Source organism: Carassius auratus, unplaced genomic scaffold (genome assembly GCF_003368295.1).
Source record: "Carassius auratus strain Wakin unplaced genomic scaffold, ASM336829v1 scaf_tig00216865, whole genome shotgun sequence".
In the NCBI taxonomy this organism is placed as follows: Eukaryota; Metazoa; Chordata; class Actinopteri; order Cypriniformes; family Cyprinidae; genus Carassius; species Carassius auratus.
This window is the reverse complement of record NW_020528776.1, coordinates 296,053-316,532: the sequence shown is the minus strand read 5'-3', so window position 1 is coordinate 316,532 and position 20,480 is coordinate 296,053. Positions and strand designations below refer to the sequence as shown.

General features: G+C 36.7%; 1 protein-coding gene across 1 annotated transcript in view; it reads right to left on the bottom strand.

Moving 5' to 3' along the window:
- LOC113099123 (uncharacterized) overlaps positions 1-18,880 on the bottom strand; it is a 31,283-nt gene extending 12,403 nt beyond the window's left edge. Inside the window, exons 1-2 of the mRNA XM_026264209.1 lie at positions 18,676-18,880; positions 3,466-3,792 (exon numbers count right to left, since the gene is read on the bottom strand). Coding sequence (XP_026119994.1) covers positions 3,466-3,792; positions 18,676-18,721 — 373 coding nt within the window. The 5' untranslated portion in view covers positions 18,722-18,880. The remainder of the gene's footprint in view (positions 1-3,465; positions 3,793-18,675) is intronic.
- Positions 18,881-20,480: the final 1,600 nt, after the last annotated feature.

Below are 20,480 nucleotides of genomic sequence, written 5' to 3'. Positions count from 1 at the left end.
TTGAAAACAATGGTCATTTGGAACACACTATCCACATAGCATAGCTTTTCAAACCACTGTAAGGCAGTCACATCACACAAGACTAATGAACATCAGTTCGTCCCCTTGGAATTATAAGGTTCTATCTAAAAATTTTGTCGAAATTGAGTTATTCCCATATTGTTATTCTGTGACAACTTATTTAAATTATGTGATTTTTTAAAGGATTTTTATTTAAAAAACAATAAGGTTCTATCTACACAGTCGAATGGAATGCAAAAACTTTGAAGCTCAGTATCTCAAAAACTACTCGGAATGCAGATAGAACCTTATAATTCCAAGGGGATGAGTTGTTGGCTACCCATTTAAAAGATTTAATATATTATTTAAAAAAGTTGAAAAATGCTCCATTAACTTGTAACCTAATTATAGGTCTAGTAACAGATTTAAATTGAAATGATTAAATTCCATTAAAATTCTGTTCAATAGTGTAAACGATTTACATGTTAATTTGCGCATTCTAGAACATTTTGCAATGTATTATTGCATTTGAAAACTTCTGATCTACTCACCGCTAATGGTAATGTGGAATTTCTTGTGTAAGATCAAACTGTTGTCACGATTTTTAATCTCCACTTCATAACCGCCAGATTGATTTCTTTGGATGTTTCTGATGGTGAGATCTCCGGTCTCATAATTCAGATGAATGTTACTCCATCTCGAGGCAGCAGCGCTGTTTAATCCATTAACTTGCTCGAGACCATCGATGGTTCCAACGTTTGTTTGTTTACATTTAACTGCATGCTTTTAACATTAAAGCTTAGATCACTATTGACAAACGACACATCATTCGAAAGCTCAAAGGCCCAAGAATTACGATTTACGATTGTTACATCGTTGAGACAACATTATTTTAATTCATATCGAGATTATCAACAGTGAACGTAAACATCGGATCTTTGAATCCTGAATAGTTTTTGTCTCTTGACGATGACAGATAACTCAAATCATGCAAACATCAGTGTACAATTCATGATAATTATCCGTAAACCAAATTAGGTTGACTTTTTACGTCCAAAAAGTTATGATTTAGGACAAATATCGATGGATTCTTCATTGCTTATGTAGCCTAATATTTCTTCAGAGAGAATTCAAATTCTTGTCCATAATTTACAAAATGATTCGCTCTCAGGGCGTTCTAAAATATAAAACATTATATTCTAATACGTGTTATAGTTTTATGAACATTATAGCCACGCCTCCATCGTTTTTGTACGTCGCTGACTGCTCAGTAATTCAAAACATTCTAATAGTACAACCAACCATTGTGCAGCCCAAATATGTGCAACCTATAATAGTCACTGCACACATGCAACCAATGAGAATTTTTGATGAAAGAAAATATGTAGCCATCAAAGAGATCATTACAAAAATTATATGGATAGTTTTTATTTAAAAATCAAAACTATCCTCGGTAAATATGCAGGTGTTCAAGCATGCAATTTCTTTTTTTTTGGGGGGGGGGTCATATTTGTATCGTTTCAAAATGTGCATTCTGTAATTAACACTCCACTAGCATCACCAGCAGAAATGCAAAATTAATGACTGTGTTCAAGTTTCCTAAACACTCCATTGTCTGAAATACTGTCACAGTAGGTTCTACATTTTATTAAGAACTTGCTATCTGAATGTTAAAATGTATGTTCTAAAAAGCACGAATGTGTGCATGTATGGCTTCATGCCCAATATGCACATGCTTGACAGCCAACAGAACTTGTGATGTGGTTGACACAATGGTCTGAAAACACAGATTTGAACATTTGGGTGTAAAGTGTAAGAATTAAGTGACAACAGAAAAGCAGGAAGGATTAACTAAAGCATTGCCACCAACTTCCAGTCATGTTTGTAACTTTTGCTATTTACCCTTAAAGCATAACTGTTTCAGGCCATTTTTAACTGTTTAAATATTCCTAATATGTAGATACAACAATTATGTTTAGTTATATACAATGTATAATGTTATGTTGCATTTTACCTTAAGTTGATTACCCGTAGGCATTTTCGGAATATCTAGTGCTTTTTTATATATATATATATTTACATTCTATAAGATAACACATTATGGGAACCTCATTTTGTGGGGACTTCACACTCAAATTTAAATTTTAACTTATTTAGATTTGTGGCTTCGACTTCACTGATTTTGAGTTGTTTACAGCACCATTTAAAATATTTATCTATAAATATATTTTAATAAAATAAATCGAACATTACTTTACATAATATTTGACATCACTCACTTTTTGTATATAATGACAAAACCACTTCTTATACTTGCATGATAAACCCACATCTAAAACCTTTCTAAAGAGACATCAGTTGTGCCTGTAGTCCATAGGGGTCGTGAACTGTGGTCATTTTAGTTAGTGTATGTCATATATGGTCTTAAACCCGACTAAAGGGGGGCGACTGTTAACTGGTTAAGTGACCAGTGAGGATGACTTTATCTTCAAATATCCACTTTATCTGATCATCTCTCTGTATTTTAGTAAAGTTAGTGTCTAAAAGTCACTTGATCTTCCTCAATCACAAATAGTTGCTTCACATCATCTGTCTCAACAACAAACACATGAGAATAAACATAATCAGACAAAAACAGAGATCAACCATATAATGCTGTAAATACTGTAGTACACAGGTCTAGAAGTCTGAAAATTTAAAATGGATAATGAATATTTCAGATACTGCATTTTATTTCTAGGTAACTGATCAAATGTAATAAATGAGTGTCATTGATCATGTGATTTTGTACAGACGACGTCTGAAGCTTAAGATACTGGATCATGTCAGAACACGCTGCAAAACATAATCATCAGGTTATGTTCATGTAGCTCCAGTCAACTTATGTAAAGGCATTTCAGCTCTTCAAATACACATTTAAAAAGATGTAAAACATCTGTGCCAGAGAATCAATTAACTCAGATTCAGATATCTATGATTTAGCCAATAACAAAATATCTTACTGAATAAAATCTATTGCATTGTGGAGCCTCTTCCATTATCAGTCTTAATCAATGTGTCTCATACTAATCTGCATCAGATCTAATTAAGTGTCTCCGTAATAATAACTCTATGAATGAATGATGCATGTATATATTTATATCTTTGTATAAAAATTTGGCAGCTTTGTTGCTGTTGTTTAAATGTCCCCTTGTTATCATGTGAAGAAAAATACAGAAATATAAAGGAGAGACATGATTAGATTAAACAAAATAATAATCTAACACAATAAAACGTCATATGGTCATTCTTTTTAAATTTAATGTAAAAAATAACTAGATTCTGCAACAGTGTTACAGTTCAATATATATTTCACATTTTACTCATTATACTCCTAACTGCTTTTTCAATTTATGGAAACACCAACTGGTCTTGAAGAGTATTATTTTCCGAAAATGAATCTAATTTATAATCTGCATTACTCACCACGGACAGTAACTTTGAATATCTCGAATGTCTCAGCTGTGCTCTTAATTATTAGTTTATAATTGCCAGAGTCTGTGGTTCTGGTGTCTGTGATGGTCAGAGATCCAGTCTGATCATTCAGCTTCAGTCTGTCTTTGAATCCTGCATAATCACCCTCAGATGTAGAGATGATATTAGCTCCTTTATTCATACGAGCTATGATTTTATTACCAAACCACCACTGAATTGTATCATCTTCTGGTATTTTAGTTTCACCAGGGTTTAGAGTGACAGAATCTCCCTCCATCACTGTCATCGTCACGTCATATTTCTCCACACCAAAAGTACCTAGTGGAAAATAAATGAAAATTTGTTAATTTTCAATAAAGCCTGGCATTTTTGCAAAGTGAAAGTTTTGACATTTGCCAAGTATGGTTACCCATACTCAGAATTGATGCTCTGCATTTAACCCATCCAATGTGCACACACACACACACACACACACACACCGTGAACACACACCTGGAGCAGTGGACAGCTATATCCAGCGACCCGGGGAGCAATTAAACGAGGACAGTATACTGTACACACAGTTTCAATGGAGGGACTGAGAGCTCTCAGACTAAATCTTAAATATCTTAAACTCTGTTCCGAAGATAAACGGAGGTCTTACTGGTTTGGAACAACATGAGGGTGAGTTATTAATGACAAAAAACTCGATTTTTGGGTGAACTATCCCTTTAAGAAAAGAGCTAGAGCAGTGAAAATTCCCATTTTCACCATTAAGGCAATAATTAAGAATTTCCAACCAACAGAAAATGTGACAAAACTGCCTGGAAAAGGTGGTGTGTCTATATCGTCCTAATGTGCGGTGAGGAGGGTGGTTTGAGTAAAGACTCTCCAAGGGTCACAGCTGGAGAATTGCAGAAAATAGTCGAGTCTCTGGTTCAGAAAACGTTTAAAAACACATCAACACATGTTGTTTGGGAGGGTTACAAGAAAAATGATCCTAGCTCATCCAAAAACGAATGAAAGCATATTCAGTTATCAGCCAAGTCTGGAACTTCAAATGGGACTGTCTTCTATGATCAGATGAAACATACAAGTTAGCTTTTTAGCAGTAAACACTCAAGATGGGTTTGGTGAACACAGAGAAAAAAAACTACCCCATATTATGTACAATTAAATATACTGCTGTATTTTTTATGTTTTGGGCCTATATTTCTGCTGGAGGTCCTGGACATCTTGTTTAGACACATGGCATCATGGATTCTATCAAATACCAACATATAAAAAAATCAGTAAGTGACGGACTCTGTTAGAAATCTTACAATGGACCATGTTTGGATCTTCCAACTGTACAATAACCCAAACACAAACCTCAAAAACAACACAGAAATTGTCAAATTGCTAATATTTGCTAACGTCATATCATTACAAACTGTAATCCCACCAATAATTAAAAATCGCTAAACCATTTTCTCAAATATTGCCTATTCGAGAGAGAAAGAGAAATGGAAGTTACGTGTATTGGCGTCTGTGCATTTATCTTTTTAGAGTGAGTTTACTTAAAAACAGCCATTGTATCCTCTCGTCACTGGAAATTATAATGTAGCAATTCAGTATTTAAACTGCATTTAATAAAAGTTGTGGGGCAGCACTGACAAGTTTATTTTCTCCTGGATGTGTGATCTGCGTGATTTCCGATATGTGTGTGTGTGTCAGTAAGCAGCTCATTAATACAGAAAGATAATTAAAGGGTCTAATGCACACCAGCACAGCAGAATGTGTGTGTATTGTAAGAGCTAATTGTAGAACTAACAGCATCCAGTGAGAAGTGTCTGGTTCCCACAGTGAAGTTCAGTGGAAGTAAAGCTCTTAAAGGGATGTATGAGTAATGAAGGTTTGAGGGTTGTTGGGTATTTTTTCAGCATGACAATGACTGCAGTACATCAGGGCTCCAGACTAACATTTGAGAGCAGTGGCACCAGCGCCACTAAGTTCTACAGATGGTGGTTCCAGGAGCAAATTTGGTAGCGCTGGGGGTGGTGTGGGGGGTATTCAAAATAAAGATAATTTAATAAAAAAAAATGTTTATTGTTTTGAATCAATAAGTGCAGTTACTAATAATGTCTCATGTTCATTTCTTGTTTATTTTTCTTGTGTTTATTGTTTATACAGATTTGACAGTAAAGCACTAAGCTTGAGTTAATATTCATACACAATGTACTTTGTACAGTAACAGGTGCAAAATCTACTTTTTATATACACAATGTACAAACCCAATTCCAAAAAAGTTGGGACACTGTAAAAATTTTGACCAAAAAAAATGAATGGAACAATTTACAAATCTCATAAACTTATATTGTATTCACAATAGAATAGAGATAACATATCGAATGTTGAAAGTGAGACATTTTGAAATGTCAGGCCAAATATTGGCTCATTTTGGATTTCATGAGAGCTACACATTCCAAAAAAGTTGGGACAGGTAGCAAATAAAGGCCGGAAAAGTTAAATGTACATATTAGGAACAGCTGGAGGACCAGTTATCAGGTCAATTGGCAACATGATTGGGTGTAAAAAGAGCCTCTCAGAATGGCAGTGTCTCTCAGAATTCAAGATGGGCAGAGGATCACCAATTCCCCCAATGCTGCGGTGAAAAATAGTGGAGCAATATCAGAAAGGAGTTTCTCAGAGAAAAAATTAAGATTTTGAAGTTATCATCATCTACAGTGCATAATATCATCCAAATATCATCCCGTTTCTGGCTAAAACTCTATAGGTCAAAAAAGAAGCCATATCTAAACATATCTAAATGTACTGAGTTGATTAAAGGAGTAATGACATGAGAAACCAAATTTCCCTTGATAGTTTGAGATAGAAGAGATCTCAAACACACACTGCAGGTTTAACTTAAAATGTCCTCATCATCATTAATGAGGGTTGAAAATAATATTTTTTCACACATATTTATATATTTGTGCAAGTTTTTTTTTTTTTTTTTTTTTTTACATTTTAATTAAACCTCTAGGAACATATTCAAATAATAATATTAATTTAAAAAATCCACGTCACAAGCCCTTTAAGATAATTTCTTATTTTTATCTTCAATACATTTGCATTGATTTGTTACCTGCTACTCTGCATCTAACAGGGCCCAGGTATTGTGTGCTGTTGCATGCATATTCAGCTCCTCCACCCTCCACACTGAACCCTTAAAGGGGGGGGAAATGCTATTTCATGCATACTGAGTTTTTTACACTGTTAAAGAGTTGAATTCCCATGCTAAACATGGACAAAGTTTCAAAAATTAAGTTGTACGTTTGAAGGAGTATTTCTGTTCCAAAAAACCTCTTCCGATTTGCCACAAGTTTCGGAAAGTTTTTTCGAGTATGGCTCTGTGTGACATTAGATGGAGCGGAATTTCCTTATATGGGTCCTGAGGACACGTCTGCCGGAAGAGCGCACGCTCCCATATAGCAGAGCACTGAGAGCACAACAGACTTCACTGATCAGAGCGAGAGCGTCGCGAAATGTCACAAAAGAAGTGTGTTTTTGGTTGCCAGGGCAAGACAACCCTGCACAGATTACCAAAAAAAAAACAGCATTAAGGGACCAGTGGATGGAGTTTATTTTTACAGAGCATCAACGGAGTTATGCAAGTGTTTTTGTTTGTTCCCTGCATTTCGAAGATGCTTGTTTTACAAACAAGGTCCAGTTTGACGCCGGATTTGCACATCGTTTATTTCTTAAGGATAATGCAGTCCCAACGAAAAAGGGTCACGATCGTCGTTGCTGATGCTGCTCTTGTTAAATTTCAGCCTCTGGATCTGATTCTGGATCATAAATATACGCTGAATCTGACTGTTAGCCATGGTTTGTTTTGGTTGGTTTTGTCCTCACGGTGTCACAGCTTCCAAACGCTCTCAACGCAAAAGCCTACTGGCGCTCGTGATTCTTTAGCTCCGCCCACACGTCACACCTCCAGCCGGTCGTGTTTTTCCGCACTGTAAAAAGTCCTTCAAGGGTGTTGTCTGTAGGAATTTATTTTTAAAAGTATATTTATTCCAATAAATTGATTCCCTTTTCTTTTTGAATTAATTTAAGTTTTACATAAGTAAAAAGTGTGAATGTTTTTGTATTATTACCTATCAAAAAAATGATTTTACTGACCTTCACAATAAATTGCTTCTACAAAACTCTATTTAAGTGTTTATATCCAAAGTAAAACGTCACGACCCGCCCACATGCTGCAGCAGAACAACGAGATCGTTGTCCGTTGTCACCTGTACCGGACCAGTTTCAGATTTCTGTGGAGTTTTTGAGGGTCTTTTACAACGTGCAACCGATGTAAGTAACTATTTACATCGCATAAAGTTAGGTTTTAGCCGAATGAGCACGCATTTATTGAACTATAAAATGTAAAAGCTTCGCCTGGTTTGTTTGTCAGTTTTGCAGGCGCCGCATGAGGCCTCACCGAAGGTCTTGACATTAACATTAAAAGTTACGTTAACTGCTAGGTTTGTAGTCAGACCTGCAAACTTGTCGCTTTTCGGCGACAATAGCCGTTTTCTTGGTTAATTGGGTCATTTAACGTTACGTGAATCGCGTACAACCGGGATTTTTTTTTTTTTTTTTTTTTTGGTGGGGGGTGTGGTTGCGCGGCAAAAACATCTACGTTACAATCCAAAGATGCAAGACTTGGAGCCGAATCTGCCCGAGCAGACGGATATTAGTACATCTCATCATCACACAGACAACCAATTTGCGCCTCTAAATCAGTGTTATGATCTGGTTTTCAGTCTGAAGTAAATGGCTCGTCCGTTTGGAGATATGCGCGCGCAGTCAGCGGAGGTTGCACTGCGGTGCCAGGCGAAAGTATAAACAAGGCTTTAGGCAGTCATTCATGATGTGGGTAAGAAGTTAAATGTGACTGTTTACTAGGGTTGGGTACCAAACTCGGTCCTTTAAGGGCACCGACCGAATTACGTCGGTACTACCGAGTACCAGTTCACATTAAATCAATCGGTACCACATTTCGCGTGAAAATCGTGTGTTTCCGTCTCATACGAGGACATAAACGCATGTCCGTCATCTCCAGAGCAGCTCTGAGAGTTAAGTCACTTCATCAGCATTTTACCGTTTCATTTGAGAAAAACTACCGTTATGTCATACACACACAGAAACAGAGATGGTATACAGGGCAACCCATCAAAATAAAAGTTCGGTTTAACTTGAGAAATATGTCATTATTGTACAGTAGAGTTTAGAGATGTCTCAATGTAATAATGATACTAACACTAATGTAATAATTATAAACTATCAACACTTTATTTTTTAAGTAATATATCAAAAATTTTCTTCCATGTTTTGATTTTAACAGTATAAAGCTCAGTTGTGCAGCTTTGTTTGACAAAAAAGTTTCAGGTATAAATTAATATTATCTTCATTTGATTACCAGAAAATACACAACACAGAATTTGTGGGAAATCTTTTTATAGAAATTGAATTAAAAATAGAAAAATAAAAATATGGTTGTTTTTATTCATTCAATTAATTAAGTAGCTATAGCCTATATTTACAGGTAAATATTACAGTGAACAAACATCACAGACAATGGCAGACCAGGGCAGCTCTGGCATAATGTCAATAACACTTCTATAAATAACTTACAGTTTCTTTACAGTTATTGATGTATCTCTTAAGTACCGAAAAAAGGTACCATTGGGTACCGGTACCGAATTGCAGGTACCGATACCGATTAAAATATGAACGGTACCCAACCCTACTGTTTACACAATAGCTGATGCGAGAGTAAGTGTAACATAAAGCAATTTGGCAACTGTGTTAATCTCTTGTTGCATGGGATGCATTTCTAACAACATAGGGCTATTTAGATAAACAATCTGGCGAGCGTGTTGTTTCAGGCTAATACACCAACAGCAAATTGTCATTTGCATATTAAAATCACAAAAAAATTGAGCCAAGATTAATAATTAATCATTGAGATTAATAATTAAATATTAATCTTTTAATATTTAAAAGATTAAATATTTCTTTTGCATTGCAATAACATCAATGATCCTGATATTTTCATAAATAAACTCTACTTTCATTTGTGTTGCTTCTTTAGAAGACCATCAGATCAACTGGGAGGAGGAGTTCACGTGAGTAGGTAAGCTCTTTAGTAGGTGGAATTTAGGTAAATGTTTCAGAGGTTTGTTGTTATCTGTCATTTAGGGGAATTAAGGTAACCAAGAGTCAGTTATTGAGAGTCGGGGAAAAAAGAAAAAAAATAACTAAATTATCATCCCTTTCTAATTTTTAATGACAGATGGGATGGCCTTGTAAATTATGCAGTGCTGTTGTACCAGCAAAGACTGATATTCTAAAACATTATAGACTGCATCATGGGACCTTTGGACATAGCCATGCCTTGCCTTGTATACATATGGACTGCCCATGCTCTTTTAAAAATTGGAGTAGCTTCCGCTGTCACTTATCACGACAACATCCAGCAGTTGACTCACTTAACTCACCTCAAGTAACTCTTTTCTTTACCTGCCTATTATGTAAAAAATCTGGATTCCCTAGCGAAAAGGAGTTTTTTGAACACATTGGTCATCATCTGAAGAATAATGAGACTGTAAAGTGTGTTTTTGCAGGGTGCGATCACCAAACAAATGTGTATGGGACTTTCGCGACACACAAACACAGGAAGCATACGCCACATGCTTCACAAGATTTCAAACCAGGCATTATTTGTGAAAGGCAGTTAACTGAACAGGAGGAGTCACTTGTTTTTGAAGCCTCTGAAGAGGATGATGATCACAATGATTCCAATTATCAAGTCTCTCGCTCACATGCTCACTATGAAGAGGATGATGGAAGCAATGTGGTTGTAGAGTACATAGCATCCCTCCTTTTGAAATTAGAAAGTGTTCATAATGTTTCAATTCGGTGCATTGATGAACTGGTAGATGATCTTCACTTCATAGCAAGTTCTGCATCCATAACTGCAATAAGAGATATTGTTGTTTCACACTTAAAGAAAAATAATTGTTCTATTGCTGACACGTTTGTAACATCTCTAGTGGAAGAATTGTGCAAATCAAATCCACTAAGCACAGCACTTAGTGCTGGTGGTCCTCTTTCATCATCATTTAGAAGGCGACAGTATTATAAAGAAAAATTTGCAGTTGTTGAGCCCGTTGAATACATCCTTGAACCAAATGAAAAGAGAAGTTTCCAGTATATCCCAATTCTCCAGTCCTTAGTTCAGATTTTAGGTAAAGACAATCTTAGAGAAAAAGTTCTGAGTAAAGAACAGGACCAGTTGTCAAATATTCAATATGGATCATATTGTGATGGTACAGTCTATAAAGAGAATCCCTTTTATTCTGAAGAGCTAAGAATTGCACTTGTGCTGTATGTAGATGACTTTGAAATTTGTAACCCACTGGGAACATCAAGAAAAAAACATAAAATCACAGCTATATACTGGGTCTTTGGCAACATCCCTCATTCATCGCGATCCACTCTTAACTCCATATACTTGGCCCTTTTATGCAAAGCAGTTGACATCAAAAGATTTGGCTACGCTGAAGTGCTTGCTCCTTTGTTAAAAGACATTGCTATTTTGGAGCGTGACGGTGTCTACATTTCCAGTGTTGGACAACATGTTAAAGGCTCTGTGTTTTCTGTAGTCGCTGATAATCTTGGGGCACATTCAATTTGTGGACTTGTGGAAAATTTTTGTGGACCATTCATTTGTAGATTTTGCCTTGGAGAGCGATCAGAATTTCAAAGAAAGGAGGTGAGGTCAGGTGCATTTCCTGCTCGGACCAAAGAGAATCATGCCACTCATTTATTGACTGTTAAAGAAAATCCTGCTTTGACACACTGTTACGGTGTAAAAAATGCTTGCCCACTTACTGAAAATCTGAGCTATTTCCACTGTGTGACTGGCTATCCACCCGATATATTGCACGACACTTTTGAAGGCATCGTTCCCTTGGAATTGGGTCTGTGCTTCAGTGTTTTTATCTCAAAGAAATATTTCACTTTCAGTGAACTTAACAGTGCCATCACACAATTTCCGTATAAATGGGCTGACAAAACTGATTGTCCTCAGCCATTGCCTACAACCTTTTCCTCAAAAAAGAAGATTGGAGGAAACGCACATGAAAATTGGGCCCTCATACGACTGCTGCCATTCATTATTGGACACAGAATACCTTTGAATGATCCAGCCTGGCTTCTACTCATGTCTTTAAAAGACATTATTGAACTTGTCGTTGCCCCAGTCCACAACAAAGAAAGTGTTGCTTATCTTGACTCAAAAATTTCTGAACACCGACACAGATTCCAAGAAGTATTTCCTAATGAAGGGTTAATCCCAAAGCACCACTTCTTAGAACACTATCCTGCATTAATAAATGCTTTTGGACCTGTGATTGCTTTCTGGACAATGAGGTTTGAAGCGAAACACAGCCAATTTAAGCAGATTGTGAGACATACTGGCAACTTTAAGAACATTCTCCTTTCTCTGGCCACAAAGCATCAGCTTTTGATAAGTCACCACCTGCATTCCACAACAGTTGTGCCTGCTCTGAGTGTTGTAAGAGTCACATCAGTGCCTTTAGATGTCCTGCATGTAAATGTTCAGGAATCAATCAAGCATCTGTTTCCTTGTCAGTCTCAAGTACAGCTGGCTGATACAGTCACCTTCCATGGAACAAGGTACTCAAAAGGCATGATCGTGGCCTATGGTTGTACTGCTGGTCTTCCTGATTTTGCAGAGATTGTTCAAATTGCCCTTTTTGGGGAAAAGGTGCATTTTATTGTGAAAACACTCATGTCCTGGTATGATGAACACTATCGTGGATTTCATCTTGAGAAGACCGATCACATAACTCTTGTTGAACAACAAAACCTTAGTGATGTTTGTCCCCTGTCAGCCTATATTGTTGCAGGAAAGCTCATGGTGACATTAAAGCGCCACATCTGTCTCCAGTGTTGAGTATGACTTTGTATAACATATTTGTTTCTTATGTCTTTCTAGACATGGAACCAACAGTCAGATTCCGGGTCCTCATTGATCACGAGGTCAAAAAACTTACACTCAACAGTGGCATACCCTCAACTGTGGATGAATTGGTTGCAGCCATCAAAAAACAATTTGCCATGACCACAGAAATCAGTCTTCAGTACAAAGATGAAGAGTTTGATGACTTTTTCACCCTAACGACCACAAAGGAACTCAAAGATAAAGACACACTGAAAGTAGTGTGTGTACCGCTAAACATAACACTGACCCTTGTTCCCCAGGAAAGCACCCCTGATACCTCCAGTGTGTACTCTTTATCCGAGTCTGTGACACACTCTGACGGCTCAGATGATACTGTGATTCTGTCTCCTTCACCCTCTGAAAGGCAAAAACCATGGCCTGCTCTATTTCCCATTCCAACTTTCTCACACAACACTGAGCTGGCTTTGAGTCAAGGTAATGAGATTTATTTAAGAGATGGCACCCTACTGACATCACCCAGTGTCAAAGCGGATATCTTGGAGCGCCTGGCAGAGGCCATGTTTAGCTACACAGCGTACCCCAATGATGCCCAGAGGTCTGCAGTAGCACAGGCACTAATAGAAAAGCATCCCTGTTTGAAGGAGCCTGGCTCTTTTAATGGAATTTATGGGTGGCAACAAAGCCTGAAATACAAATGTGGAAACTATCGTACCAAACGTAAAGCATTGGGAAGCCCTGAACTCCTGATAAACTCAATGAAATACAAGATGGGAGATGACAGAAAACCTGCTAAAAACATCAAGAAACCAAAGAGGGCAGAAGTAAATTACCTGCCTCAGCACCCTTCTGGTGAAACAGACAGCAGCCTTGAGAATGTGAGGCTTGACCTAATAGAAGCCAGCAAGAAAAGGGATGTCAAAAGCATAAATGACATGATGGCCAGGACATATAGCTGGAGAAGAATGGAAGTGGTTGTCCAGTCCCCAGATGTGGCAAAATTTAAAGAAAGATGGCCTGCCCTCTTTGAACCATCCCAGGTAAATGATTTATTACTGACATGCTGCTCACTCATTTTAAAAAAAAAAGGCAAATAATAGTGAACAAAGTAGTTTATGTGATGCTAGACGCACTTTTTGCTGAACACATACTGAAGACCCACCTAACATATTTTATGGAGTATTGGATTGCATAAAAATGAAAGGTTGCCAATTCTTTACACATCTTGAGTGTTCCAAATAACAGTCAAACAATTGATGTATTACAGATAAATGAAGAATTCCGAAGGTGTGCTGCAGTTCCACTAGAATCAGTGTTTATGTCCCAGCTGGACAAGTACACTCCAAAACTTCTTGACCTGTTTAGTGCGAAGGGTGGAGCGGTTGGTCAACGCATCAAGAACTTGTTAATGGAACTGATACAGGTGAGGCAAAAGTGTAACAATGCAGGGGCATATTAATACAATAAGTACTTTCTCTTGTCTTGCCTAATTGGGTGAATCCTAATTAATTTTAAGTTTATATATATATATATATATATATATATATATATATATATATATATATATATATAGTAAATTGAGCTCTGTTGAATAGGTAGTAGTACAGACCCACACTGATAATGGCATTGTATATTTGTTGTTATATTGCCTGCAAGATTCAGTTTTTCATTATTCACTCACCAACTATAGGATCCAAGTACCTCTGTGGTGAAGAAGAGAGACGTGACTCTGAGATGCCTCGTTGAATACATGGGAGAGAGTGGGCAAGAGCTCATCTCTGACTACTATGTAAGTATTGTTTAAAAAGCATAGTTCGTTTTTTTTTGGGGGGGGGGGGGGGCACTTATTCCTCCGATATCAATCTTATGTCTGTCTGAGTTTAGTACGGAGCTGGAGTTGGGGACATAGAACATATACTATAATTGGGTAGAGTTGGCTAGTCTGGATCTGTCAAAGGTTCAAAAACACACCTACAAACACCCAAATGTATGTGCAGGAACCAGTGTCCAAAATTAACCTTTTGGTCTTCCAGTGACTAGTAGACTTGATTTAAAAAATACTGTCATATTTTTCAACTGCAGCTTCACAGAAGTAAAATCCTTGTTTTACATTAATGCAGGAGTCATAATCATCTGATGATATAACTGTAAGAGTGGCATTTTCAGATACTTTTACTTAACCACACCTATGTGTTACCAGCTGAACCCCTCTGCCCTTTAAGGATTTAGGCCTTGGAGGTGACTTGTGTATGTGATGTAGTCTAGCAGGTTTGTTGTGTCAAGTGAGACTGTACTGAAAGTTGTACTATGAAGCCAGTTCAACAGGCTAGGCTTTCTGTGCAAGAGCTGGCTTGACCAAACTTAAAACCTTTTCTGAACTTTTTATGTGTGATTTTATTAAAGGCTTTTGAAGATCGTTCTCTGTTGCCACTTATTGTGCTGTTTATGTCTCGTACAGGGAAACAGAGAGCAGTGTCCACGAGGACTTGAAAATGAGCAATATGCAGATATACGTCTGCCGTGAACCAGATGCAGTGGGCATCATCATTGAGGGAATCCCAGTGCTTACTGATCTTGGAAATCTGGCCAGGGCATGTTGCCTGCTTCTGGGGATGACATATGCTCTGAACCTGCAGTATCCACCACAACTCTGCAAAACATTTGAGGTGTTCCAAAGACTTTTTGTGGGACTTGACACACTGCGCCCAAAACCTTCCTCCCGATTCATGACACTAAAAAACAAACTTCTGAGTTAGTTGGTCAAATGCCAGCCTCGCACTCATAAATGGCAATCTCATTGTGTTTTTCAGAGAGCTTTTCAGAAGATTGTTCTGAATGTTTATTTGTTAATTGGCTGCAGTTCAGAAGTTCTGTTATATAAACCAGTTTATGGTAAAATGTTTTAATACATACTAAGATGTACTGTGCACTTACGGATTGAAGCTGAAGTCAGTTATTTTGTGTCAGATGCCGTGATCCGGCTTCCCTGTGTTTTATTTTAATGTCCTTGTAAGGATATATGTAAGATTGTTGTTTAATTTTTGTTTTCTTTGCTTCACCACTCTTGCTCGGTGGGCAGTTTAACTGAGAAAAATGTGGTAGTCAAGCACAGACTTTTTCAGTTCCTGGATAAGCCTCCAGCTGCTGGGCACTTGAGCCCTTGACTCAGTTCTGTTATGTCAAATGCTGAGGTCAGAGGCCCTTTATTTCATTGTCAAATGTTTTAGTAGAATATGGCACAGATTGTACTTAAAACATGTTCTTGTATTAGTTTATGTTTTAATACATATGAAAAGGTACTGTACTGTGCACTAAAGTCAGTCCTTTTATGTAAATTGCTCAGGTCAAGAGTCACTGTATTTTAATGTCAGTGTTAATAGTACACAGATTGCACTTTGAAGGTGTTCCATTCTGCACTTAAAGATGAGGTCAGAAGTTTCTGTAATTTTTAATGTTAAAATGTTTACATTACCATTATTGTTACATTAACATTAAAGTTGATTACAGAAAATTAGTTTGTAATAAACGTTGGAATTGGAAACAAATACCTCTCTTTCCTTATTTATTAAAGTTATGGCAATGCTAACTAATTATTTCAAGTGGATTGAAGAAATAATTTTTCTAAATTAATGAGACTAAATGAATTAAAATCAAAAAGTTTAATTTTTTATTTTAAATGTTACTTATTTTAACTAAGTATGATTTGGTTAATATGCTGCTCTTTGTCACAATGGTTAAACTCAAATGTTTTGCTTAATCTTGTAGACTCTACTTGATTTTTTAGCATACAGTAAAATACATAATACTGATTTTTACCAACTAAAAATACCAAGAAGTTCACTAAACTTACAAAAAGTAGTTGGAAAATGTTGCCTTAATTTTTTTGAGTTGAATTTAAGTAACAGTTTTTACAGTGCGGGAAAAATCGGTACAGACTATCTTTCTCTTTTAAATATAATAAAACTAAAGACTTTTTGGACTTATGAAGGATGCAGTACTACTCTATAGGTACTCAAGATTAACAGGATATTGAGTGAAGACGAGCATTTCACCCCCCCTTTAAAGGGTTAGTTCAGTCAAAAATGAAAATTAAGCGATAAATTACTCACCATGGCAAAGCTGACCTTATACATAAGTCCTCCAGAACCGCTTTGTTTACAACGGTGAGCGCAAGCGATTAAAGTGATTATTATGTTTTGAATATGGATATTTTTTCATACAGAAACGCATCGATTCGCTGCAGGAGGCCTTTGTTCACCACTTAGAGCTATGGATGAGCTTTTTATTAAACTTTTCAAGGACCGATGAAGTGGAACACCCGCTGAGTGGCATAAAACAGCTTGAAAGATCAAATACAATTTTAATTCATTCAGGGTGAGTAATTTATGGCTTACGTTTTATTTTTGGCCAAACTAACCTTTTAAGGAGTGGAGAAGTGCATTAAGGGCCTCTTCTTCAAACATTTTTGTCTGCGAGTTGCATACTAGCTTTAAGGGTGCTTATCGCCACCTCTGATCTACTCTACTGATATAGCCATTGACTTTTTGGAATACTGTTTTGTGTTTTATAAATATGCCTTCCTGTTATACAAATATTCCACTTTCTTTGCCACTTTTGACTGCATTCTTCTTTAACTATACTTTTTCCTTCCATCTTAATGACACTGTGATTTGGAGAGTTCATTTTAAGTGCTTCTTTTGCCATTTTATCATCTTTTTTTTAATTTCCTGGTATTTCAACGTGCTGGTACCCACACACAATTCACTAGTCCTGCTTGTCTTAGTCTATATAATATATTCAGCATTTCTATGAAAATATCATTTCTCACTGATTGAAACGTTTGAAGACTAATAAGTGATGCCATTGAATCAGAACTTTAGGCATTCCTTCCTCTACCCCCTCTTTAGAGTGCCATCTGCATTGCTATTATTTCAGTTTCAAAGCCTCTGTTAAGATGACTGCTAAAAATGACTCTCTGTGGTCATTAAAAATCCCAGGATGAGTAAAGAGTAGAGGTGTGACCTCGGCATCCTGGCTAAATTCGCCCATTAGTCTCTGACCATCATGGCCTCCTAACAATCCCCATATCCGCTGATTGGCTTCATCACTCTGTCTCCTCTCCATCAGTAAGCTGGTGTGTTGTGGGCGTTCTGGTGCACTATGGCTGCCGTCGCATCATCCAAGTGGATGCTGCACACTGGTGGTGGATGAGGAGATACCCCCTGACTATGTAAGTGCTTTGAGTGCCTAGAAAAGCGCTATATAAATGTAATTAATTATTATTATTATTATTATTATTAAAAATCATCTAGCTACACTGCGTACAATGTGAATTGTTTTTTATACATAACACATGGATGTTGTAGTTTGTATTTTGCGCAGAAATACATTTTGTTTCAGAGTTAACGGAAATGTCTAGATGGAAAATTACGTTATGACGTAAAACTGATTACCAAAATAACTAAATTACCACAATAATAAATAAACAACCCCACCTAGGCTACTGTTACAAAAGCAGACTGTAACAACTGCGTGTGTTTCTTCAAATGGCTATAATTATTATTAGCAAGTATTTTCTACTTCTAGTGTAGACGTATTGACATGACACAGAAAAGTGCACCGAAAAAAAAAAAAAAATGTTTAATTTACCCAATAAAAAATAAAAATGGGGTAATGATTCACATCTATATTATATATATATATTTTATATATATTTTTAAAAAATAAAATAACTAGTCCTTATTGCCCCAAATGTTTTTAATTGGATGAATGAAACATTTTTTTTTTAAAGCAGTAAACAGAACTATTACACATAATCCTCAAATTAAGAAGGAAAAAAAAGTAAAGATAGCTGACAGTAGACTATACAGTTCAGGAAAAAAATACATTATGATAAATTATTCATATGTCCAGTACGTCTCTTGGTAGATTTTTCGCCGCGCCCTAAAAGACTGACATGGACAACTCAACAAACTTGATTTAAAAACAACAAAGAGATTTTTATATCTAAAGAGATTTACTTGTGATTTTTATGGTGATTTATGTTGTATTTCAGTTGTTGTAAAACAGTATTTGGTCACTGGTCTGGAGATACAAGTAAACTAAAGGATACAAGCGCGTGCTCGTTTTTCTGTTTATATTGAAACCGAAAGTGTTGAATTAATGGGGGAAAATAGAAAATACAAAGAATGTTGACTCACCCTCTATGAGCAATAAAACCCCCCAAAAGAAAGAACGGTTCCTCATATCGATGTCGCTTCTGCAAGCATCCGAATTGAATGATGTAATCCAGAGTTTTGTTTATGGTTCGAGTTTAACCGTCCAGGTCACGTGATTTCTGCGAACGAAGGGATTACGTCATATTTTATCAAAGCAATCCATAGTCTCTCGTAGACAGAGCCAGGTTGCATAAAAGCACTTAAGCTAAGAAATCATAGTTATAAGGTTGAGGGAGCCCTTAGTGAAACCTGGGTTGCAAGAAAAAAAGGTCAACTGATGCAAATTATTCCCTTTAAGTCTATTTAAATGTCCCCTTAAGTGTTGCTTCAAAATCCTTAGTATCACCTTAATACCTGAACCCCATAGAGAATCTGTGGGATATTGTAAAGAGAAAGTTGAGAGACGCAAGACCCAACACTCTGGATGAGCTTAAGGTCGCTAGCGAAGCATCCTGGGCCTCCATAACACCTCAGCAGTGCCACAGGCTGATTGCCTCCATGACACGCCGCATTGAAGCAGTCATTTCTGCAAAAGGATTCCCGACCAAGTATTGAGTGCATAACTGAACATAATTATTTGAAGGTTGACTTTTTTTTGTAATAAAAACACTTTTCTTTTATTGGTTGGATGAAATATTGTAATTTTTTGAGATAGGGATTTTGGGTTTTCATGAGCTGTATGCCAAAATCATCAATATTTAAACAATAAAAGACCTGAAATATTTCAGTTGGTGTGCAATGAATCTAAAATATATGAAAGTTTAATTTTTATCATTACATTATGGAAAATAATGAACTTTTATCACAATATGCTAATTTTTTTAGAAGGACCTGTATATTAGAGGTGGACAGATCGATACTAATATCGATAATATCGATACCAACGTTGGTATCGGTATTGATCGATACCAACGTGAAAATATCGATACTTAAGTTTCAGTTTCTCTCGTTTTGCGACCTGGCCGTGTTTGTCAAAACGCTGCTGGTGTCACAGAGCAGAGCAAGCTCTCAGGAGTGCTGCTCGTGCTCGACACTGCTCTCCTCTCCCTCTCCTGTGTTTTACCGTCACGTGACTCAACACTAGCGCTACCACCAGCAGTCAGGCGCGCGCACCGCTCAGCCGCGCATTTCTAACAGCAGTCAGTCAGAGGCGGAGAATGGCAGCAGAGAGAAAGAGGAGCGTTGTATGGCTGTATTTTCAGGCCGAAAATGAGACAACAGCGACTTGTACCATTTGTAGAAAGTCTTTAAAATACAGTGGCAATACAACTAATTTGTACAAACCTATGCAGAAACGGAGAGAGAAGGAGAAAAATCCCCCTACCCCACCCCCTGGCCCCGACAGATCCGCGACTCAGAGGCAGAAGTAACTGCCAGAGGCATTTCAGTTTGGCAGAGAATATCCAGGTAGATAAGAGTGATGAAAGACATATTTTAGTCATCTTTAGCATTAGTTAATAATAATTAATAACTGGTCATTTGTTACTTTACAAGGAGAATTTGTTTTACATTTTTTATATTTATTGTGAAGTAAAACTTTGTGACTTTGTTTATTTAAGAAAAAATCCTTAAAAGAAGTGCACTAAAGAGGAGAAACATTTTTTCTTAACATGTTACTTGAAAAGAGAATTTGTTTTTACATTTTTTATATTTGTGAAGTAATCATTTTGTAACTTTGTTTATTTAAATAAAACAGAAGTAACCAAAAGTTGTTTCTGAACAAAAGCTTTTGTAGTACTGATTAATAACCCAAAATGCAAATCACAAAAACAAATTAAAAGTCATGA